Source organism: Phyllobates terribilis, unplaced genomic scaffold, assembly GCF_046119375.1.
Source record: "Phyllobates terribilis strain yellow unplaced genomic scaffold, ASM4611937v1 Scaffold_2__4_contigs__length_985480577, whole genome shotgun sequence".
Taxonomy (NCBI): domain Eukaryota; kingdom Metazoa; phylum Chordata; class Amphibia; order Anura; family Dendrobatidae; genus Phyllobates; species Phyllobates terribilis.
This window is the reverse complement of record NW_027362762.1, coordinates 114,960,991-114,985,635: the sequence shown is the minus strand read 5'-3', so window position 1 is coordinate 114,985,635 and position 24,645 is coordinate 114,960,991. Positions and strand designations below refer to the sequence as shown.

Sequence of the window (24,645 nt, the reverse complement as noted above, 5' to 3'; positions counted from 1 at the left end):
CAAGTGACCCCATTTTGGAAACTAGACCCCCCAAGGCACCTATCTAGATGCATAGTGAGCACTTGGAACCCCAGGTGCTTCACAAATTGATTCATAAAAATGAAAAAGTGTTTTTTTTTTTCACTTTTTCATTATTACGAATCAATTTGTGAAGCACCTGGGGGTTCCAAGTGCTCACTATGCCTCTATAAAGGTGCCTTGGGGGATCTAGTTTCCAAAATGGGGTCACTTGTCGGGGAGCTCCAAAGTTTGGGCACAGAGGGGCTCTCCAAACGCAATGTGGTGTCCGCTAACAATTTGAGCCGATTTTCCATTCAATTTGTTAGCGGATACCATGTTGCATTTAGAGAGTCCCTGTGTGCCCAAACATTGGAGCTCCCCCACAAGTGACCCCATTTTGGAAACTAGACCCCCCAAGGCACCTTTCTAGATGCATAGTGAGCACTTGGAACCCCCAGGTGCTTCACAAATTGATTCGTAATAATGAAAAAGTGAAAAAAAAAACACTTTTTCATTTTTACGAATCAATTTGTGAAGCACCTAGGGGTTCCAAGTGCTCACTATGCATCTAGATAGGTGCCTTGGGGGGTCTAGTTTCCAAAATGGGGTCACTTGTGGGGGAGCTCCAAAGTTTGGGCACAGAGGGGCTCTCCAAACGCAATGTGGTGTCCGCTAACAATTTGAGCCGATTTTCCATTCAATTTGTTAGCGGATACCATGTTGCATTTAGAGAGTCCCTGTGTGCCCAAACATTGGAGCTCCCCCACAAGTGACCCCATTTTGGAAACTAGACCCCCCAAGGCACCTATCTAGATGCATAGTGAGCACTTGGAACCCCTAGGTGCTTCACAAATTGATTCGTAAAAATGAAAAAGTGTTTTTTTTTTCACTTTTTCATTTTTATGAATCAATTTGTGAAGCATCTGGGGGTTCCAAGTGCTCACTATGCATCTATAAAGGTGCCTTGGGGGGTCTAGTTTCCAAAATGGGGTCACTTGTGGGGGAGCTCCAAAGTTTGGGCACACAGGGACTCTCCAAACAGAACATGGCGTCCGCTAATTATTCAAGCAAATTTTACAATCAAAAAGTCAAATGGCGCTCCTTCCCTTCCGAGCCCTGCCGTGCGCCCAAACAGTGTTTCTTCCCCAAATATTGGGTATCTGCGTGCCCAGGGGAAATTGCACAACAAATTTTGGGGTCCATTTTTTCTTGTTACCCCTGTGAAAATAAAAAAAATTGGGTCTAAAGTAACATTTTTGTGAAAAAAGTTAAATGTTCATTTTTTTCTTCCACATTCAAAAAATTCCTGTGAAGCACCTGAAGGGTTAATAAAGTTCTTGAATGTGGTTTTGAGCACCTTGAGGGGTGCAGTTTTTAGAATGGTGTCACTTTTGGGTATTTTCTGTCATAAAGACCTCTCCAAGTGACTTCAAATGTGATGTGGTCCCTAAAAAAATGGTTTTATAAATTTTGTTGGAAAAATGAGAAATCGCTGGTCAACTTTTAACCCTTATAGCTCCCTAACAAAAAAAAATTTTGGTTCCAAAATTGTGCTGATGTAAAGTAGACATGTGGAAAATGTTATTTATTAACTCTTTTGTGTGACATATCGCTCTGATTTCAGGGCTTAAAAATTCAAATTTTGAAAATTGCAAAATTTTCTAAATTTTCACCAAATTTCCGTTTTTTTCACAAATAAACGCAAGTGATATCGAAGAAATTTTTCTACAATCATGAAGTACAATATGTCACGAAAAAACAATCTCAGAACCAGGGGGATCCGTTGAAGCGTTCCAGAGTAATTACCTCATAAAGTGACAGTGGTCAGAATTGTAAAAATTGGCCCGGTCATTAACGTGCAAACCACCCGCGGGGCTTAAGGGGTTAAAGGGGTTTTCCCACGAACAAAAGTTCATTTTAATCAATAGATCTTTGAATAATAATAAGTTCCACAATTGGATGTGTGTAAATAAAATGTTCCTGTGCTGAGATAATCTTATAAATGTTTCCCTGCTGTGTACTGTGTAATGGCTGTGTCTGACCGTACAGGAACATGGTCTGATCATACCACATCTCCTGGGCAGGGGGGAAGCAAAAGAGTATACTGACAGGACAGCACAGGGTCACAGCTGATTCTTTCTGTGAGGTAAAACATTTTCCTGCCTTTTTTTAAACAATGTTTTACTTCAAAGAAAGAATCAGCTGTGATCCCGTGCTGTCCTGTCTGTATACTCTTTTGCTTCCTCCCCTGCCCAGGAGATGTGGTATGATCAGACCATGTTCCTGTATGGAACTATGTATTCCAAGATCTATTGATTAAAATGTACTTTCGTTCGTGTCAAAACCCCTTTAAGTCTTGACACCAGTGCCAGTGTCAGGACGTAATTAGTGGGCGGAGTTTGCGCTCAATTGGTACGGCCCCCGAATGATGGTATAAATATACAAATGGCCCTTGCCAGAAAAAAGATTGCCCACCCCTGATTTAGACCCTACTCACCATCAAAAATTTAGAGGATCCCATTAGCTTACAATTACTACAGTTGCAATCAAAGTTTAATTAGCAAAAATAGAAAACTTTCAGCTGTTTGCAATAAACCAATCAAACAAGAGTAATGTAACTAGCTCAACACAACTAATATAAGAAGTGGTTTCTCCAAATTTAACAAAAAATTCCACTTTTACTGACTACTGCAGTCAAAACCTAAGATAGAAACACAATGAGCATATACCCTGCAGTAAGTAAGCATATAATAATAATAAAACATTTTTTTGATCAAAAAAGCATAAAAGCCATCCCACTGTTGCATGTATACCAACTTATGCTACAGCACATTTCTTTGGTTTTGCTGTAGTTTCTTGTACTTTGTATAAACACGGGGGGGTTGCTCCTCTTTTTTTAGGTAGGCATTTCATCTATATAGCGTTCCATGGGCAGGTGTTTGGAATAGTCGGGTCCCAGTGCTGCTCTGCCCTCATCTACATTGAGGTCGTCTGACACAAGGTGAGGTTTTAATATTAGAGGATAGGACCGTGAAGATTGTTGTACACCTTGTTGTGGTTGAATGGCTTTTATGCTTTTTTGATCAAAAACAGTGTTTACTAAGTACCCTATGTTATTTACATGTACTATTACTAATTACTTACTGCAGGATATATGCTCATTTTGTTTCAATGTTAGGTTTTGTCTGTTAAATGGCCACAATGTGAACATGCTCCTACACGAGGTTTCAGTTTAAACAGTAAGGAGCAGAGTAATCACTGAAGGTCTCCATGTACGAACTCCAAGACATCACCTTTACTGACCCAAAAGCACAATATGCTCAAATCCATATAAATGACCCACAAAAGTTTTGGGATTCTGTTCTGTGGAGTGATGAAACAAAACTGGAACTTTTCAGGCCTATGGATCATCAATATGACTGGATGAGGAAGAATGACACATACTCTGAAAAGAACACCCTGCTTACAATGAAGCATGACAGTGGCTCGGGGAATACTACAGTGAGACATGGTGGTAGCTTGGTGATGCTCGGAAGCTGCTTTGCTTCCTCTGACAAACCTGCAGTGTGTAGGGCAAGATGGATTCAATCAAAAAGCCGAAAATCCTAGAAGAAAATGTCATGTCTTCTGTGAGGAATCTGAAGCCTGGGCATGATTGGACTTTCCAGCATGCCAATTATCCCAAGCATACCACACATACCACTAAGGCTTGGTTACAGATGAAGCCCTGGAAGATTCTGCAGTGGCCATTACAGTTGCATGAACTGAACGCTTTAGAAAATCTTTAGTGGGATTTAAAGCAGGTAGTTGCAACATGAAGATGAACTGGAGGCCATTGCCCATGAGGAATGGGCTAAGATTCCTCAGGAACGCTGCCAGAAGGTGGTGTCTGGTAAAGCATCATGTCTGCAGCAGGTCATAACAGCCAAAGGTGCTCTACTAAATGCTAAATAAAATACGCTTGACATGAGAGAGCTTAAAATCAATTCATAATTTTGATTACAATTATAAATATATTTCCTAATAATATATCTGCCAGGCAAGATAGATACAGTCATATGAAAAAGTTTGGGCACCCCTATTAATCTTAAGCTTAATGTTTTATAAAAATTGGTGTTTTTGCAACAGCTATTTCAGTTTGATATATGTAATAACTGTTGGACACAGTAATGTTTCTGCCTTGAAATGAGGTTTATTGTGCTAACAGAAAATGTGCAATCTGCATTCAAACAAAATTTGACCGGTGCATAAGTATGGGCACCCTTATCATTTTCTTGTTTTAAATACTCCTGCCTACTTTTTACTGACTTACTAAAGCACTTTTTTTGGTTTTGTAACCTCATTGAGCTTTGAACTTTATAGCCAGGTGTATGCAATCATGAGAAAAGCTACTTAAAGTGGCCACTTGCAAGTTGTTCTCCTGTTTGAATCTCCTCTGAAGAGTGGCATCATGGGCTCCTCAAAACAACTGTCAAATGATCTGAAAACAAAGATTATTCAACATAGTTGTTCAGGGGAAGGATACAAAAAGCTGTCTCAGAGATTTAACCTGTCAGTTTCCACTGTGAGGAACATAGTAAGGAAATGGAAGAACATAGGGACAGTTCTTGTTAAGGCCAGAAGTGTCAGGACAAGAAAAACATCAGAAAGGCAGAGAAGAAGAATGGTGAGATCAGTCAAGGACAATCCTCAGACCACCTCCAGAGAGCTGCAGCATCAACTTGCTGCAGATGGTGTCACTGTGCATCGGTCAACTATGCAACGCACTTTGCACAAGGAGAAGCTGTATGGGAGAGTGATGCGAAAGAAGCCGTTTCTGCAAGTACGCACAGAGTCGGCTGAGGTATGCAAAAGCACATTTGAAGAAGCCTATTTCTTTTTGGAAGAAGGTCCTGTGGACTGATGAAACTAAGATTGAGTTGTTTGGTCATACAAAAAGGCGTTATGCATGGTGGCAAAAAAACATATATATATATACAGTCATATGAAAAAGTTTGGGCACCCCTATTAATCTTAAGCTTAATGTTTTATAAAAATTGGTGTTTTTGCAACAGCTATTTCAGTTTGATATATGTAATAACTGTTGGACACAGTAATGTTTCTGCCTTGAAATGAGGTTTATTGTACTAACAGAAAATGTGCAGTCTGCATTCAAACAAAATTTGACAGGTGCATAAGTATGGGCACCTCACCAGAAAAGTGACATTAATATTTAGTAGATCCTCCTTTTGCAAAAATAACAGCCTCTAGTCGCTTCCTGTAGCTTTTAATGAGTTCCTGGATCCTGGATGAAGGTATTTTTGACCATTCCTCTTTACAAAACAATTCCAGTTCAGTTAAGTTTGATGGTCGCCGAGCATGGACAGCCTCTTCAAATGATCCCACAGATGTTCAATGATATTCAGGTCTGGGGACTGGGATGGCCATTCCAGAACATTGTAATTGTTCCTCTGCATGAATGCCTGAGTAGATTTGGAGCGGTGTTTTGGATCATTGTCTTGCTGAAAGATCCATCCACTGCGTAACTTCAACTTTATCACTGATTCTTGAACACTATTGCCAAGAATCTGCTGATACTGAGTGGAATCCATGCGTCTCTCAACTTTAACAAGATTCCCAGTGCCGGCATTGACCACACAGCCCCAAAGCATGATGGAACCTCCACCAAATTTTACTGTGGGTAGCAAGTGTTTTTCTTGGAATGCTGTGTTTTTTTGCCACCATGCATAACGCCTTTTTGTATGACCAAACAACTCAATCTTGGTTTCATCAGTCCACAGGACCTTCTTCCAAAAAGAAATAGGCTTCTTCAAATGTGCTTTTGCATACCTCAGCCGACTCTGTTTGTGCGTACTTGCAGAAACGGCTTCTTTCGCATCACTCTCCCATACAGCTTCTCCTTGTGCAAAGTGCGTTGTATAGTTGACCGATGCACAGTGACACCATCTGCAGCAAGTTGATGCTGCAGCTCTCTGGAGGTGGTCTGAGGATTGTCCTTGACTGATCTCACCATTCTTCTTCTCTGCCTTTCTGATGTTTTTCTTGTCCTGACACTTCTGGCCTTAACAAGAACTGTCCCTATGTTCTTCCATTTCCTTACTATGTTCCTCACAGTGGAAACTGACAGGTTAAATCTCTGAGACAGCTTTTTGTATCCTTCCCCTGAACAACTATGTTGAATAATCTTTGTTTTCAGATCATTTGACAGTTGTTTTGAGGAGCCCATGATGCCACTCTTCAGAGGAGATTCAAACAGGAGAACAACTTGCAAGTGGCCACTTTAAGTAGCTTTTCTCATGATTGCATACACCTGGCTATAAAGTTCAAAGCTCAATGAGGTTACAAAACCAAAAAAAGTGCTTTAGTAAGTCAGTAAAAACTAGGCAGGAGTATTTAAAACAAGAAAATGATAAGGGTGCCCATACTTATGCACCGGTCAAATTTTGTTTGAATGCAGATTGCACATTTTCTGTTAGCACAATAAACCTCATTTCAAGGCAGAAACATTAACATTACTGTGTCCAACAGTTATTACATATATCAAACTGAAATAGCTGTTGCAAAAACACCAATTTTTATAAAACATTAAGCTTAAGATTAATAGGGGTGCCCAAACTTTTTCATATGACTGTATATATGTCAAGATGGCTACTTGGTGAATCCTTCATTCAGGATCACAGTAGGTACCAAAAAAATGCAGTACTGGTATTTTGGGAGGTAGTTGATCTAGTCTCAAAGTCGCAGTGATGACCTTGTCCAGCTAAAGCTTTCATTATGTAAAACATATATAGAGACTTTTCTTCTTCATAAACTCACAATGTGATTGGTGTAAAACTGTATATATCAAGCAGCAGTCCAGCATAAGCTATTAGTGGTAAGTTGTATATTACAGTTAACAAATGAGCCTGAGCAGTTACGTGTATCCGGGAGAAAGTTACACAAACTGGTTTCCAGATCTCAGCTGGTGTTAAAAGTATAGTAAGTCTTTATTCCTGTGTGGCAGAACACACACACAAGAATGCTGAGCGGAATCATATCCTTCACAAGATTCCACCTTCCTCTGCCACATTGTGCTATTCATACATTTTCTTCGCAGGCATATTTTTCTATTTGCAAATCTAAATATAGGTCAGTAAATGAAAATGTCTGCTGGTTTATGACCAAGGTCTACTTTCTAATCTACAGGAATGTATTTCTTTTCCTTTTCAGAGTTAAATACATACACTCACATATGGGGCCCATCATGCGCAGCGTTTTATGGAGCGAGAAGTCGAAATATAATAAATTATTTAAAATAATAGAAGTCAGATACAAAACCCAATGGTTCAGGAGGCCTGCTGGTATATACTATATGTGTAAAGATAATCTGCAAGCACTGCGGACTTGTCTATGTTAATATAAACCTTTCCTGGAGGAATATTAGAGGAACAGCATAATGTTTTAAGAAAAGCTGTTCCAGAATTTTTTATTATTTTTTTAAATTGGGGAATACTTGTATTGTCCGAATTAGGCCACGGCCCCACTATCAGTATTCGGTCAGTATTTTTTCTCAGGAGTGGGAGCCAAAACCAGGAGTGGGTGATAAATGCAGAATTGGTGACTTGTTTCTATTATACCTTTTCTCTGATCGTTCCTCACCTGGTTTTGGCTCCAACTCCTGAGAAAAAATACTGACTAAATACTGATAGTGGGGCCATGGTCTTAGACAAATTAAAAAAGCTGACGGACCATTTTTAAAATGATTTTCTCACCAATGTCAGTTATGGCATATTAGTAGGATATGCTTTCTTAAGAAGAGCCAGGCTCCTCCAAGTGCATGAAGGGTGTCACTGTCTCGGATTGCACTTGGACCAGTGTTGTTCATTGAGGCCGTGCAGATCTGCATATTTTTTCTTAGCTCTACTCGGCATGCTGCAAGTTCACTCTGAAATCAAACTATGCAGGTGTGAGCGAACCCTCATACTGATGAGGGGAAAGCACCCCAAAACAGCTGTCAGTATAGGGGTCTCTGGCTTGTCTAAAATCCCTAGTCTTGTTGCAAGGCTCCTTACAGCTGCTGTTTCCTTTTTTTTTTTATTAAAAAATGAGCCTCAGGAGGTCTTAAAATTAAAAGAAATCAATAGTTGTTGATTGGCTGCTGAGGTCAAGTGATGTCCCCTGTCAGAAAAACAAGTAAGGAAGCTCATGGGGAAGAGAGAGTTAGGAGACAGTCTTTTCCGGCTCAGACAGCACAAGTCCACTGCCGATCTCCTCTCTTTCTCTTCCAGCAGGGGAACATCACGTCACATGACCACTGTTAATCAATGGCCACTGATTGGCTGCAGTGGTCATGTACTGTCCGACTTGTTAGAGACCGACTCCTCACTTTCTCTTCCCTGCCACTGTCTTCCCAGTGTCCTCCCTTCCTGTTCTGTCAGGGACATCACATGATTGCTGCAGCCTATCAGCAGCCACGATGGAGATTTTTCAAGCGTTTCATAGCAAAAAGTCAATGACAAATAAACAGCAGATGGATGCAACCTTTCTTTTATTAATACAAAACCTAAGACAGAAGCAAAATGAACGTATACCCTGGTGTAAGTAAATAAGTAAAATCAATAGTGCGCATAAATAACAGAGGGTACTTAGTAAACACAGTCTTTGATCAGAAAAAGCGTAAAAGCCAACTTGTATTCCAGTTCATTTTCTTTGGTTAAGTTTTAGGTTTCCTTATTCACATTGACACATGGTAAGGTTTTAATACTAGAGGTTAGGACCATCCCGATTTGGGTACACCGTGATGCTAATGGAATGGCTTTTACGTTTTTTTAATCAAAAATGGTGATTAACAAGTACCCTATACACGATTGCTTTTACTTATCTATTTACAGCAGGGTATATGTTCATTTTGTTCCCATCTTAAGTTTTGACTGTTTAATGGCCAGTGTGAATATGCACCTAGAACACTGCATGCATACCAACTTATACTTGAGTTAATTTTTTTTCAGATAAATTTATTTTATTAAGTTTAAAGAAGCACTCCTCCTCCCATCAAAGTTTTTATCCTGTTAATATATTGCATCATCATATTATACTGCACTGTGTACTTACAATTGCTCATTTTGCCCTCCTACCCAGTTAATTCTTCTCTTTTCTATTAGGTCTATGACATCAAGTGATTAAAAACAGACTAGCTGAATCCTAAGCTCTATGTAATAACAGGAAGTCAATTTTCTCTGCATGACTTGCATGAGTCATCATTAAAACTACAATTCTACATCACTGCAAAGTCCCTGGCAGGGAGTGGAGCTGCTGGGTCAGGAGTTGAACATGGGGTGGAGTTGGTCTGCCAGAGACTTTTGGGTGATGTAGAATTGTAGTTCTAATGATGACTCATGCAAGGAAAAAAGATGTCCTGTTTCTGTTAGAACCCTCCTGTTTGTTTTTTCCATCTTGTGTTTTGCGGTCACGTGACCATCTGCCCTTATATTCCAGCTCCGCCTTTTTGGCTGTGCTGGACTTCAGTGTTTAACTGTTTCTCTAGCCAGGTACTTCTGTGCCTTTCTCTGTCAGTTTGCTTGGTCCTTCTGGGACCTCTAGTACCTTTTTGTCAGTTTGTCTTTTTGTGTTCTGCAACAACTTCTCTGTTTAGGAGGTGTCCCATTTTTTGTCCTAGTCCTTAGTTCTTTTAGGGACCCCTCCCTTAATGCTATAGGTCTTCGGTCAGACTAACCGAGGACTAAGGCGGGTCTGTTCGCTAGGAACAGGCAGTCCGCTACATCGTAGGGATTCAGCTTAGTCTTACTGTAGGGACAGCTTTCCCTTTTCTTTCCTTAGTTCATGCTCTACATCAGGGGTGGGCAATTAATTTTCCCAAGGGGCCACATGAGAAACTGGCACTGCTTTTGAGGGCCGAACCAGTCGGCTGAACTTAAAGGGGTGGTCTGAAACCAAAGGTGAATTTCATACTAAACATTTATCTAAATAATGTAATTTTCTAATCTCCTTTTTTTATATACTTCAATTGAAAATTCCCTAATATACCCTCTCCAGTCTGACTTCCAGTCTTTTTTTTTTAACCTCCAATGGCATTTTGTTTGGAATACTCACACAGGACGTCATAAGGTGGTAGAAGCTGTGGTCACTTCCGCAGCTTCTGCCCCCTCCATGAAATGAAGTGGCATCAATTATGTCTGTTTCAGAGGTTGGGCTAGTCCCTGCTCTACTGATAATGCATCGGTTATAAATTATGACCTATGGACAGTATGAGCTCCCGGCACTATATTCCTTTGAATGAACAGTGACAGTGCACTCCCTTGCTGGCTCTAAAGAGAAGTGATGAGCCAGCAAGAGAGTGCGCTGTCAGTGGAAATTGTAAGGACACCACGCAGCAAGCAGGGACTAACCCAGACTCCGAAACAGAGGTCACTGATGGTGCTTCGTTTAAATGTGAGGAAAGCAGCGTCAGTGATCGCATCCTTTTCCCCTTGATGACGTCCCATGTGAGTATCCCAAAATGCACTGGAATTCTCAACGAAACATCATTGGATGAGAAAAAACAAACAAGAAGTTAGAGTAGAGAGGAAACGGTAGGGAATTTTTAATTGAACTGTACTAGATAAGTGATTGGATTGAATTAAATAGACATTTAGTATGAAATTTACCTTCTGTTTTAGGCCGCCCCTTTAATTGTGCTCAATATTAATTTTATCGCTTTATAAAAAGAAGGTGATTATATGATTACGTTTACACGAGCGATGTCATGATTGTCATCCAGAAAGGCAGACTATTTTTATCATCTGTATTGTGATCCATTTTTATATATCAGAAGTGAATAAAATGTACAAAAACAAATACAGTTTCGTATGATTGTAATCGAAATGTATCTGTAAAAATCAGATGCCATACAGATGATTAATATGTGATTCAATTTTTTTTTTGCAAACTCTGACTTCAATAAGTGAGTGTTATCCGATACACAGAAGAAACTGGTGTGTGCTGTGATCTTTTTCACACGGATATTTGGTCTGTGTTAGGCCACGGCCCCACTATCAGTATTCAGTCAGTATTTTTTCTCAGGAGTGGGTGATAAATGCAGAACTGGTGACTTGTTTCTATTATATCTTCTATTATTCTCTGATTGTTCCTCACCTGGTTTTGGCTCCCACTCCTGAGAAAAAAATTCTGCCAAATACTGATAGTGGGGCCATGGACTTAAACTGTAATCTGAATAGCTCAATTGCAAAGCATTGCTACTAGTCCTGTCCGTGTGAAGTCAGGTTTATTTTATTTTTTTCACGAAAAGCACTAGGACCGAAAATACAGTTGTGTGAACACACCCTGATAATACTTGCTACAATAAAGTTTATCATAGCAAGCATTGGCAATTGATCAATCAATACATAAATTGGGAGCATGTGGAAAAAAAAAGTTGTTTGCCCACCCCTGTTCCACATGCATAGATCCACATCACATGTGGGGCAGGATGTAACAGGCAGGTGGGGGGATCTTTATTAAAGTCTATGGCTGTGATAAGTCACAGATCACAGCAGGGAGCATTGTGAGGAGCTTAACACTTACCTCACCTGCACAGGACATAGAACACAGCGCAATAACTCAAAAGCTCAGTGTAAAGGGTGAGGTAAGGGTTAACCCTCACTCAAAGGTGGAGAGGCAGCAGAGTATGTGGGGTGCAGTTTGGGGAGCACATAGAATATCCCAGGTGAGGAGGGGCACTTCACTGTTGGAGTCATTCACTAGGAATACAAATGTTCTCTCCGATCAGTCTGAGCTGCCAGGAGAAGACTCAGTAAGCTGCAGATAATTAGCTGCTCTCACTGAGTGTGAACTGCGGTCTGAGAAAGGAGGCAGTGCTGTGCTGTGAACTGATCAGCACAGTAGACACAATGTCAGCTCCTAGCTGTTATTTTACACCATGGGGCTCAACTTAGATGTCACTTGCCCACTATGTGCAGCAGATGGGTGTAGTAGTCCAAGTTTCCCTCTTCTTGAACACTCCTGACCTGAAGACATTACAGTAGCTCTGCAAGCAAGGAACTGAGCATCCCCACATCCACCAATGAGAAGATGGCATCCACAGGGGGGCGGAGCTACAATCAGAATGCTGAGTCTGAGTAAGATAATAGCTCAGGCTTTCTCCTGCGTCTGGCTGACCGTGTCAGCGGGCCACACAGAAGCGGTCAAAGGGCCGGATGTGGCCCGCGGGCCGCAGTTTGCCCAGGTCTGCTCTACATAGAGCTTAGAAGGACTCAGCTAGTCTTCTTAATCACGTGATGTCATAGACCTAATGCAAAAGGGAAAAATTAACTGGGTAGAAAGGCAAAATGAGTAACTTCTAGAACACAGTGCTATATAACATGACAACTGCAATATATTAAGAGGATAAAAACTTTGAATGGAGTGCTTCTTTGTAAGGACATGTGCACAGCACATGAATGACAAACAGTGGCATGCTCGAAAAAAGGAAGTGGGAAGTGCGGGCATGTCCAAGTTTGGTCTGATTCGCGGACCAAACTCTTACATTTCAATGAGTGGGTCTGTGATGGGAACAGGCAGCATATGGATGCCATGCTAGTTGTATCTGTGTGCTGTACAAATGTGTTAATCCTGACCTACTTGAGCAGTAGGTAGCTGGGGTGTGGTTTGCTCAGTAAGGTTGGGTTGCAAAGCTGCAGACATTTTGTATCTGCAATGTGCATAGAAGAACCTAGCGGAAACATCTATAAGATTCATAGTGGATCCACATGTATTAACATATGAATAACATGCAACTGGAGCAGCAAAAATCTGGTGACAGATTCTCTTTAATTCCACTATCGGCTTCGTCTTGAAAACCATGCCCAATTGCCTTAAAAAAATAAATTTGCATACAACCAAGAGGGGGGGTAGGGGGGTGGGCACATATCTCAGAAACAAAGAGGTATAGGAACCAAAGGAAAACAAGCCAAGATTCAGGAGGACAGTTACTTTTACTCCAGGTAAAAAATTACATATTTATGGCAAGTGGCAAGTCCTCTTTAACAGGGCTGGCATTAGGGAGGGTGCAAACTTGGAAATTGCCCAAGTCCCCTATCTCCAAAGAGACCCCAGCCTTTACAGGCCACAAACTGTACTGATGATGCCAGTCTTCCATTATCAGTGCGATTTCCAAGGTCACTGGTATAGAAAAACCTTTAGTGACATCATGGTCATGTGAACAAAGGTCCTTCACCCTGTGGGACTATGGAGAAACTGAAGAAGAGGAGAGAGGTTGGTATGTTCTTTACAGTGTATGTGTGTAACATGCAGTGTGTGTAACATGCAGTGTGGGTGTGTATAATATGCAGTGTGTAGCATACAATGTGTGTGTAACATGCAGTATGTGTGTATGTGATATACAGTATGTGTAACACAGAGAATAAGTGGGTAACACGCAGTGTATGTGACCCGCCCCCTGGGCCTGTGTTGTGCAGGGGAACCCGGAACCGGGCCTGTTGTAGAATGCTGGGGGTTGTAGTCTCCGTGTGGCGGTGACCCGGTCCGTGCCCAGGGTGGTCAAACCAGTGGCAGTCTTAATGTATAGCAAATGTCCGACTACGCCACCCGTGGATTGCGGTCAGTGGGGACCGCCGCCGCGCTGCAGACCGCTGAGGCTGATGTTGTTTGCGCAGCTGAGTGTGGGATAACTCCCCACGGGAGAAGTATTGCCTCAGGGCAGCTAATGTGAGAGATGATGGGAGTGATGGTGTGAGCGTCCCAGTGCTAATGGTGCTGGTGCGACGAGGAACCACAGAGACGTGCGGTTGCAGTTTTCAATGCTTTACTCACAGTTGTTGTTCATGTCAATGCTGCAGGCGATGACTGTCCGAGCCGTGCTGCGTCCACCAGGTGAGGGACTCGGTCAACTCCCAGGTAATTCCAGAGTGTGGTTCAGAGCTCCCTTCTCTACCTTTCTCTGGCCGTCCCCACCAGTGACCCACCTTTGTCCAGCTTCCTCGGGCCTTCTGTTGGCGAAACCTCTTCCGGTTTCCCTGACCCTATACGGTATGCCTTTCTGGTGGATGTAGTGAGGGGTCGCACCAAGATGTGGTCACAACCTCTGGTCTTTGGCTGAGGAATCTGTTGCCTCCACCAATTTGGGTTCCGGTACCCTGTTCTGCCAACCCTTCACCCTGTATCTCCTCTGGGCATATGGGGTTCCTTCTGTCCTCGTGTCTCTGGGCCTTTCTCTGTGTTCCTTGCTTCCTTTCTCCTCTGTTTCAGTTTCTTTCTTACTTTCCTTTCCGCTCCTTCTCCTCTCTCTTTCTGCTGTTTCTGGCCTCACTCCAGGCCTGCCTCTGGAGCTGGACCCAGACTGAGCCACAGCTCCCTGTCAGCCCTCTCTGGCTGAACTCCTGACTGAACTGAACACTGTCCTAAGATGGTGCCCACCTTATATACCTCCCTCTCTGTGTATGAGCCCAGGTGACTTGCAACCAATGGGCTTCTACCTATGCCCAGAGACCCACCCCTATCTGCTCCTATACCACTGGGTATTCCACCCCCTCCCCACTCCAGCCAGGGACAGATGCTGTCGTGCCTGCACTTCTGTCTAGTGGGAGCACTGTTGAGCTGTCCCTCGGAAATGGGGTGTGTGTGCTGTATGCAGCTAGCTGAGCCCCGGTCCACACTCCATCCTTACCCGGGAGTGGAATATCACACCTCTGGTTTGAGGTGCAATACCCCTGTAGCAGCCGAGCCCTCGGGGTGCTACATTTGTGATATACAGTATGTGTAACACAGAGAATAAGTGGGTAACACGCAGTGTATGTGTGTAACATGCAGTGTCTATAACATGCAGTGTGGGTATGTATAATATGCAGTGTGGGTGTGTAGTATGCAGTGTGTAGCATACAATGTGTGTGTAACATGCAGTGTGTGGGTGTGTAGCATACAATGTGTAATATGCAGTGTGTGTGTGCGTGTGTGTGCAACATGCAGTATGTGTGGGTGTATAACATGCAGTTTTTGTAATATGCAGTCTGTGTAATCTGCAACGTATGTGCGTAATATGCAGTGTGCATAAAATACAATAAATACAATGTGTGCATAATATACATTGTGTGTAACAGAGTATAAGTGGGTAACGTGCAGTATGCGTGTATGTGATATACAGTATGTGTAACACAGAGAATAAGTGGGTAACACGCAGTGTGGGTGTGTGTAATATACAGTGTGTAGCATCCACATGTAAAAATATCAGCACTACAGGGTTCATAGGTGTAAAGATGTCTGCAATCACACAATGAATGAGAAAAACACTCATTTATTAGACGGTTGGGTCGTTTATGCCAGAACAAAAATCCTCCTTCTGAGCAGCACATCGCCCTGTATAATGAGAGGGTGTGCTGCTGATAACATGATACTGTATGGGGACTGAATGACCTAATAGCGATAGTTCTGCCCCCATCATTCTTCGTCAGCCTGTGTAAATGTCTCTGTAAAATCGTAGCATTTGTGACCCCACTCATAATTTTTGCCAAGGGTCACACTATGTTTAGAACTAACCCCGTTCTAAAGTGGAAAAATGACATTTGCTTTAAAACAGAGGAAACAATCACTTTATAGAAACAATTATAACATTTGTACATTTTGGAAATAAAAACAAGTACAGTAACCATTTTCCTAACTAACGAGATTTAATTTAGTTAAACTTTTGACTTTAATTTATTATTTCGATACCACACAACAGATACGAGCGAATGTCTTACTGAATGCACGTGCGGGGTAATAAAATGCATCCATGCTTATAACCTCCACTCAGAGGAAATACTTTCCAGACATCTGCTCCTGTGTTATATCCCTGTCCACGCCAATACCTGCTTGAAAATCCAAGCTGAAAATAATTAGGAAAATGTAAAAATGTATTGCACTATGGGTAAACATATTATCCGGCAGTGAAAAGGTTATTGGCTAATAATAGTTGCATGACTTCTGCTTCTGGTGTCTGGAGAGATAGGGTAAGTCAATAAACTTGTAATTGAAGGAGAAAGGAAAGAAAGGAAAAGGTTTCTTGTATCAGACTGAAAACTTTCATGGCTGAACATCTGGTCTGGGATTTTCTATGTCTTCCTCTGTCAGGGTAGGAATAGCTGCTGTAGTAAGGGGGGCTACAGGGAAGGCAGTGGGAGGGAGCGCTGGAGGAGATGCAGTGTGGTGAACCTCAGTGGTGTAACAATGTATCTGGGCTTTGAAGAAGTGCAGAGAGGCACTGCAGGTCGCCCTGGCATCCTGCAGCATCTCACCTCCTCCTGGGACTTTCATTTCGCTATCTAACTGCTGCATTCCCATGTAAAGTGCAGTAATGCTGTGGGATTTACAATGACATCCAAGAGGAGATCAGCCAAATTTCTGCTGAGAAGGTCTCTGAGCGAGCAATTAAAGGACTCCACAACCAAGGCTTGGGACCTGCTGTGGAAAAATATCCGGGAAAAGCGCCTGGCAGGTCAGTCTGTCCCTGCAACCAGACACAATGCAGCAAAATGACACTCGCCCATTCTGCTTTTTTTTTTTAAACACTGTCTTGACACTCGTGTTTTGCAATCTCAGTATGTCATAGTATCTGCATGCTGACAAGGTGACTGCAAAGAGGGGGTAAGGCTGTCTGTGTGCATGCTCGATGCAGACCGGCGGCGTGATTGGTGTGTCCTATGTGGTGCCCTTGCAACATTTCTTTCTATCTTTCAGCTGTTTCAGTGCAGAGGATCAAAGCGAATAAAGTTACATTGTAATAACGTATAATTACATTTACGATAGATTTTTTATTTAATGGAAGAATCATATTTTGACACTATGTGAATGCACAAGCGACTTTTGACATAGTGCGTTATTGACGGGTAATTGTCATTGTCACCATTGTCAGGACATTGTCACCCTAAGATTCACAGAATTGCGGCATTATACATTGCAGGTATTTAGCGCATTATGTAAATTGCACTTACGTTATATTTGCGGTATGTACTTTTAAATGCATCAATTCTATATTCTGTATGTGCCACCCATAAATGACCTGAATACTTACTGTAACTACTATAGGTAGTAATAATAATTATATTAATAAAGTGACAACATATTCTGCAGCACTTTACAAGTCGCAGACTATGTTACATTTACACACATAACACAGATCCTATAGTATGTCTGTAAAAGAGGTTCTCTTATATGCTTATAACAATATTAATATTTTTGTGCATCGCTTATACAGCGCCATCATATTCTGCAGCGCTTTACAAACATCGTCATCACTGTCCCCATTGGGGCTCACAATCTACATTCCCTATCAGTATGTCTTTAGTGTGGGAGGAAACCCATGGGGAGAACATACAAACTTCTTGCATTACTATATGATATTATTTATAAACCACAATGCACCAAGAATGAAGCAAGTGCTAAATTATTTCACTTATCTTTAACACATTTTATGCCGACCGCAACAGTTATGTTATTGATGTGCGATTGTTTGTGTATACGTATGCCAGCATTGAGATGGTGATGGGGGTCCCACATGCCTATCGTGTCGCACCAAACATGTAATGCCATAGGCTTTATTTTGATAGATTTGGCTTTACAACACTTGATGCAGCGCTTTTATCATTACGTACATTATGTGCTCTTATACCTCATACTGGCCACAAGTCTATGGATCGGTGCGATCGTTGTATACTTGTATAGCGAATAGCCAAAACTTACCAGCTGTCCTTTAGGTTAAGTCAGATTTTAGGATTTATCACTGACCTATATTTGAATGTTGCAAATCAATGTTCTGCACATTCCAAGGACTTTCAGTTGCAGGAAAGTTTGATGAAACTTCACTAATCTTGGTACATGACAGAATGTGCGATTAGGCTTTTTTATAAATAAGTGATCATGGTTAATTTGTTTATGGATCACATGGGACTTATGGTTCAGGTACTGTATTTACTTGTGTTTGTACATACAGTACCCTACTACTGCATGCAATGCTACATGCCTCAATTTGTGTGCCTTTCCATATAAAAGAAGACTCTTACACAAAAATACAGTATGGGGGTGATTCTTCAAGACCAGCGATTCCCTCGCCAGTCTTAATGAAGGGGGGCATTTCGGAGCTAACGCCAGGGCTGTGGAGTCGGTAAGCCAAACCTCTGACTCAGACTCCTCAATTTCTTTGACTCCCGACTCCGACTCCACAGCCCGGCCTCACTACTGAGCGTGTACATAAAGTGCAGCACAGATTCATCTCAACTAAAAGCCGAGATCCTTAGATCAGGAACAGAACAGACATTTATAGGACATTTCATAACTGTCCCAAATTCCCAAAACATTTACAGCTCATACTGCATTGTACAATTGTACCGAATTTACTATATATCTTAGGAGTCAGTTCATTTTATTCCGACTCCACCAAAATGGACACCGACTCTGACTCCACAGCCCTGGCGAACACTCCTGATTCCGGCAAGGCAAGTAGTAGTGTGCAACGCTGTGTGCACCTCACCACAAATCTTACTCCAGCAGAGGCTGGAGTAAGATTTGTAGCGTAGGGAATGCCACTGCTCATCATGAATTTTACAAGCGGGGGGGCGCCACGGCCCATCACGCCCCTGTCCGACCCCAGTTTTGGTCACTTTGAGCTGGGGCAAGAATGGCATGAAAACACCATAAGTCAATTCTTTTTGCACAACCTTGCGAAAAAAACTTTAATGAATCACCCCCTTTGTTTCCATATAGTAAGCTGTGAGCTGTGTATTACTGATCCATGCAACACAGGTCATTAAAGGGGTATCCTCAAGTTTGCAAGTTATCCTTTGGATAGGGGATAACTTCCTGATCACTGGAGGTGCAACCATTGCTTCTAAGAATTGTGGCTCTGAAGAGCCCCATGTGAATAGAGCGCTGGTTGATCATAAGCACTACTGATCTATTCATTCCTAATGAGACCGCCAGAATAGCTGAAGGCTGTGCTCAGCTGGTGTTCGGCACTCCCATAAGAATGAATGGAGCAGCAATGCGCATGATCAAACACCACTTCATTCATATGGGGCTCTTCAGAGCTTTGGTTCTCTGGATCAGTGGGAGTCATAGAATCATAAGATGTTAGAGTTGGAGGGAACCTCCAGGGTCATCGTGTCCAACCCCTGGCTCAATGCAGGACTCACTAAACCATCTCAGATAGATGTCTGTCCAGTTTCTGTTTGAAGACTGAAGGAGAACTCACCACCTGGTGGCCCCCTGTTCCACTTGTTGATCACCCTCACAGTCAAAAAGTTTTTTCTAACATCTAATCTGTATCTGCTCCCTTTCAGTTTCATTCCATTGCTTCTAGTGTTTCCGTGTGAAAATGAAAATAAGGATGATCCCTCTACACTGTGACATCCCTTGAGATGTTTGTAAACAGCTATTAAGTCTCCTCTTAGCCTTCTTTTTTGCAAACTAAGCATTTCCAGATCCTTTAACAGTTCCTCATAGGACATACTTTGCAGTCCGCTAACCATCCTGGTCGCTCTTCTCTGAACTTGCTCCAGTTTTTTCATGTCTTTATTTAAAATGTGGTTCACAGAACTGGAAACAGTATGCCAGATGAGGCCTGACCAAGGAGGAGTAGAGGGTGATTATTACTTCACGTGATCTAGACTCACTGCTTCTCCTAATACATCCCAGACTTTTGTTTGCCTTTTTTGCTGCTGCATCACACTGTTGACTCATGTGCTGTCTGTGATCTATTAGTATACCCAAGTCTTTTGCTGTTTCTTAGTTCTATTCCTCCCATTCTGCAGATGTAATTTTTGTTTTTCTTTCCCTAGCATTTGGACCCCCAGTGAACAGAAATTTAACTCATATCCTATGAGAATACCCATTTAAAGCTGGGTTCATATATACGGTACTTTGGAGACACTGTTGTAGACAAAATTGCTAGACAGCACACAATGCACACAGACTCCCTGTGTGTTGGACCCCTATGCACTCCAAGGGCCACCTTATGATGCCTCTGTGAGGTGCAGTATTCTCAGCTTTGCTTATAGGTTTCGATATATCTGTAAGGGTTGAATTACGTTTTATGTATTCGCTGCTAAATTTCAGTTTGCTGAATTTGCAATTCACCAAACCCCATTCACTCAAAGAGTAAAGAATCAGCCATGGATTATCGATTTTCAAATCTACAGCATGTGTCGTGATTTTCATTTATTGCAATGCAATGAGTCAAATCTTTGGTCAAATTCCAGATGAAAAATCAGCAAAAGAATCCAAAAATTACAGATGCAGATTTCATTGTAGATTCTTTTAGGATGCACCTGTCCAGGGCTTGAATTCTATTTTGCTGCTTCTTTGACAGAAAACAAAAAATTGTATTAGGTTAGGTTCACACTAGCATTTGGCTTTCCATTTTTCTGTTCTGTTATAGAAACAGAAAATCTGAACTCCTGCAAAAACAGATCCATCCTATATCGGACACAAATGTCACCAGGCATACCTAATTGACTGCAGTCAGGTCCGTTTGGTTTCCGTTTTGGTGGATATCATTTTAACGACTGCTCATTATTGGTGATGAGCGGACCCGTGGAAGTTCGGGTTCTGCTACCCGTCCGAACTTTTGTCCAAAGTTCGGTTAGAATATCAGAAGTCTACCCGAACTTGAACCTAACACCGAACCACATTAAAGCCAATGGGGACCCTAACTTTGGAGCTGGAAAATCTGTGTCTCCTTCCTGGACTCCCGAACTCCAGTACAACCCGGAACTATACAGTTCGGGTTCACTCATCACTATTCATTATCTGCTGGTAAATATGTCGGAACTTGTAATGGAGAAACCAACGCTTGTGTGAACTCAGCCTTAAGCCTCATTCAGATTCCTGTGTTTTCTCTTGTGCACAAACAAATGTTCTGAGCTTCATCAGTGTTTGGTCAGTGGTTTTCACAAATGGATAAATAAATATGTTCCAAAGCTTCTGCTATTCATTGCAGTGTCAAACACGGACAGCACATGGAGTGCACACTGATGGATGCCATCCATGTGCTGTTTGAGATTTTCACGGACCCCACAGACTTCTATGGGTAATTTTGATCTATCAGTAAAAACTGACATGTCGACAAAAAAACATGAACATGTGAATAGCACCATAGATTATAATGGGTACGTGTTCTATCAATGAAAAAGAGAGAACACGTACATGGAAAACATGTATTAAACCTTATGCTGATGTAGAAGATGCCTTATACCACCTTGTACATGAGCCTTTAAACTGACACCAAAGTCCATCAGTTGCCATCTTTCATTACTTAAATACTGTCATGATCAGCATTTTCTTTATCATTAAAGTCAATGGAAGAAGGACTGGAACTGATGAAAACTAATGTCAATTTGTAGTGAATATAAAACTACAAGTGTGAACCTCACCATAGCAAATTTTTTTTAAGGAACGTAACTTCTATGGGTCTTCTCTGCCACGACCATCAGCAGAATACCGGTCAACTGATCAGTACCTGGACTTTCTATTTTGTTAAAAGCCAAGGTCCACAGAGAGGTGAAGTTACGGTATAACCGTAATCGGCATCACCTTGATGGCTCAGCAGCAACAAAGAATTTTAATTCAATAGTATCCCTATAACCTTAATTTGTCCTTTTTCCTAAAAAGAAAAAATTACTTATCAGAAAGTATTGCTGAACCTATGAAAGGGATTAGGACGTCAAACTCAGATTACACAGGGTTTGCTCGTACATGTAGATACAGATACAAAAAGATGTTTCATTAATTTTATCATCTTTTCATGGCGAAAATGAAAAAAATAATAGTCAGTTCAGAACATTTAGGAAAAATGGATATGACAAACTTTTTTAACTCATGATATCCCTCTTCCCTACTACTTAAATTGTCTCATGACTGACTCAAACTGCTACTATTATGGCAAACATGTGAATTTCTTCAAAAATGGAATCTGAGAGCAGCATAACATAGGGCAAGAGAGCCTGATGACAAGGACATGACACTTATTGGGCTGTGTGTTGTAGTTTCAATGCTATAAGTGTTTTATCAGCAGGAGATTATCACTGCCTGACTAGGCCTCACGTGCACTTCAGCCCAGTTAGTTTGTGTAACCCCGCCCCCACCACTGATTGGCAGCTTGCTCACAATGCACAGTGTAAGCTGCCAATCAGTGGTGTGGGCGGGGTTATACACAGCTCAGGATTTATAGCACTGCTAAATCTACAGCAGAGAAAACAGGGATTTAAGTAAAATTGCACCAAACAGTCCAGTAAGTAATACATCCCAGAAATCAGGGTCTCTTGCCCTGTATTTTGCTGCTCTCAGAAAACATAACGAAAACCTGCTGACAAATCCCCTTTAATCTCGTAAGGTGGTTTATGTGCTTACTAATGTTTGGACAATATATTTTTATCCCGCACAAGGCAGGACTATTCCGGCGAGTACACAAGTAAAAACTGAAAGTGAGCTTACCACATTTGTTGCTAAATTGGAAGTCCTGGATCCACACTACGGTGTGTACCAAAAATATACAAAGAAAAGGAGTTGAGGATTTTTCGGCTCATCCACCGGTAAAGTCTTTAAAACAGTTTTATTTGGAATTCATTAAAAAACATGATCCGCAAAACACTGACACTGGATCACAAGTTGCTCTTAGTCATAACATTACGGCAAGTAGTCCCTTAAATAGTCTTTCCTCTAATCTTCTAATCACATTTTCCTGGACATGATTGACAGCATATATTCAGTACTCATTATGGAAGAACCGTTGTTTTGACTGTCAATCACATTCAGGGAAGCATGATTAGGCTATACAAGGCAGGACTAGTCCTAGGGAAGAAACGCCTTTCTGGACTAGTCCTGCCTCATTAGTTCATTCAATGCTGCAGAATAAAAGTACACTGTTCAAAAATTACAGTGTTAGTAATCACATAAAACACCCTATTAGATTATAGGGAATCTGTCAGCAGGTTTTTGCTATGTAATTTGATGCAGGAGATAGGGGCTAAAACACAGATTTCAGCGATGTGTCACTTATTACGCTCTGTACTGTTGTTTACTTACAATGAAGGTTTCATCACCAGGAAATTATCACTACTCTGACTATGTGGTTGGTCTAGCATGTCAGCAACTGCTAGATCAATCACACCCCCTCCTGTGATAAGCAGCTCAGTGAGCTGCTTATCACAGGAGGGGGCATGCTCGGGTCACCAGGCACTAGCAAGGTAGTTGCACCATGCACAGTGCATGATCTTACTATCTTGTGTCTGCATGGCTGACAGCTATAAGGCATAGCAGTGATCCTGCACTGCTATGCCTTATAGCAGTCATCAGACTGTAGAAAGTGAAAGTCCCATAGTGGGAGTAAGTAAAAAAGTGAAAAAAAAAAAGTAAAAAAAAGTTGCAAAAATATTTTTAAAAAAAATCACAAAATGCTAAAAAAAAATACATATACAGTTGAAACCAGAAGTTTACATACACTATATAAAAAGACACATATGCATGCTTTCTCAATATCTGACATGAAATCAGAATAAACCTTTCCCGTTTTAGGTCAATTAGGATTACTATAATTTTTAATATTTGCCAAATGCCAGAATAATGAGAGAGAGAATGTTTTAAGGCATTTTTATTACTTACTGCAAAGTCAAAAGTTTACATACATGTCATTAGTATTTGGTACCATTGCCCTTAAACTGAAGCTTCTCACAATAGTTGGTCTGTATTTGGGCCCATTCCTCCTGACAAAACTGGTGTAACTGATCTAGGTTTGTAGGTCGCCTTGCTCGCACCTGCCTTTTCAGCTTTGTCCATACATTTTCAATAGGATTGAGATCAGGGCTTTGTGATGGCCACTCCAAAACATTGACTTTGTTATCCTTAAGCCACTTTGTTACCATTTTGGTAGTATGCTTTGGGTCATTGTCCATTTAGAAGACCCATTTCCGCCCAAGCTTTAACTTCCTGGCTGATGTCTTGAGATGTTGCTTCAGTATTATCACATAATCTTCTTTTCTCATGATGCCATCTATTTTGTGAAGTGCACCAGTCCCTCCTGCAGCAAAACAACCCCACAACATGATGCTGCCACCCCCGTGTTTCACAGTTGGGATGGTGTTTTTAGACTTCCAAGCTTCTCCCTTTTTCTTCCAAACGTAATGATAGTCATTATGCCCAAAAAGTTCAATTTTAGTTTCATCAGACCACAGGACATCTCCAGAAATTAAGGAATTTGTACCTGTGCTCATTTGCAAACATTAATTTGGCTTTTTTATATTTCTTTTGGCGTAATGGCTTCTTCCTGGCAGAATGGCCTTTCAGCCTATGTTGATACAGCACTCTTTTCACTGTGGATATTGACACAATCTTACCAGCTTCCACCATCATCTTCACAAGGTCTTTTGTTTTTGTCCTTGGGTTGATATGCATATGTCGGACCAAAGCACGTTTATCTCTGGGACACAGAACCCGTCTCCTTCCTGCGTGGTATGATGGCTGGACATTCCCATCTTGTTTGTACTTACGTATACTTGTTTGTACAGATGAAAGAGGCACCTTCAGGTATCTTGAAATTGTACCCAAGGATGAGCCAGACTTGTGCAAGTCCACAATTCTCTTCCTGATATCTTGGCTGATTTCTTTAGACTTTCCCATGATGCTACACAA

At 41.5% G+C, this 24,645-nt stretch overlaps 1 protein-coding gene across 2 annotated transcripts in view; it reads left to right on the top strand.

Moving 5' to 3' along the window:
• STARD13 (StAR related lipid transfer domain containing 13) overlaps window positions 1-24,645 on the top strand; it is a 536,983-nt gene that overhangs the window by 241,904 nt on the left and 270,434 nt on the right. Inside the window, exon 1 of one of the 2 annotated variants that reach the window (XM_073662520.1) lies at window positions 16,037-16,462. The exons of the other annotated variant lie outside the window; for it this stretch is intronic. Coding sequence (XP_073518621.1) covers window positions 16,339-16,462 — 124 coding nt within the window. The 5' untranslated portion in view covers window positions 16,037-16,338. Of the gene's footprint in view, window positions 1-16,036; window positions 16,463-24,645 lie in introns of those variants that run through there. 2 annotated transcript variants of the gene reach the window in all.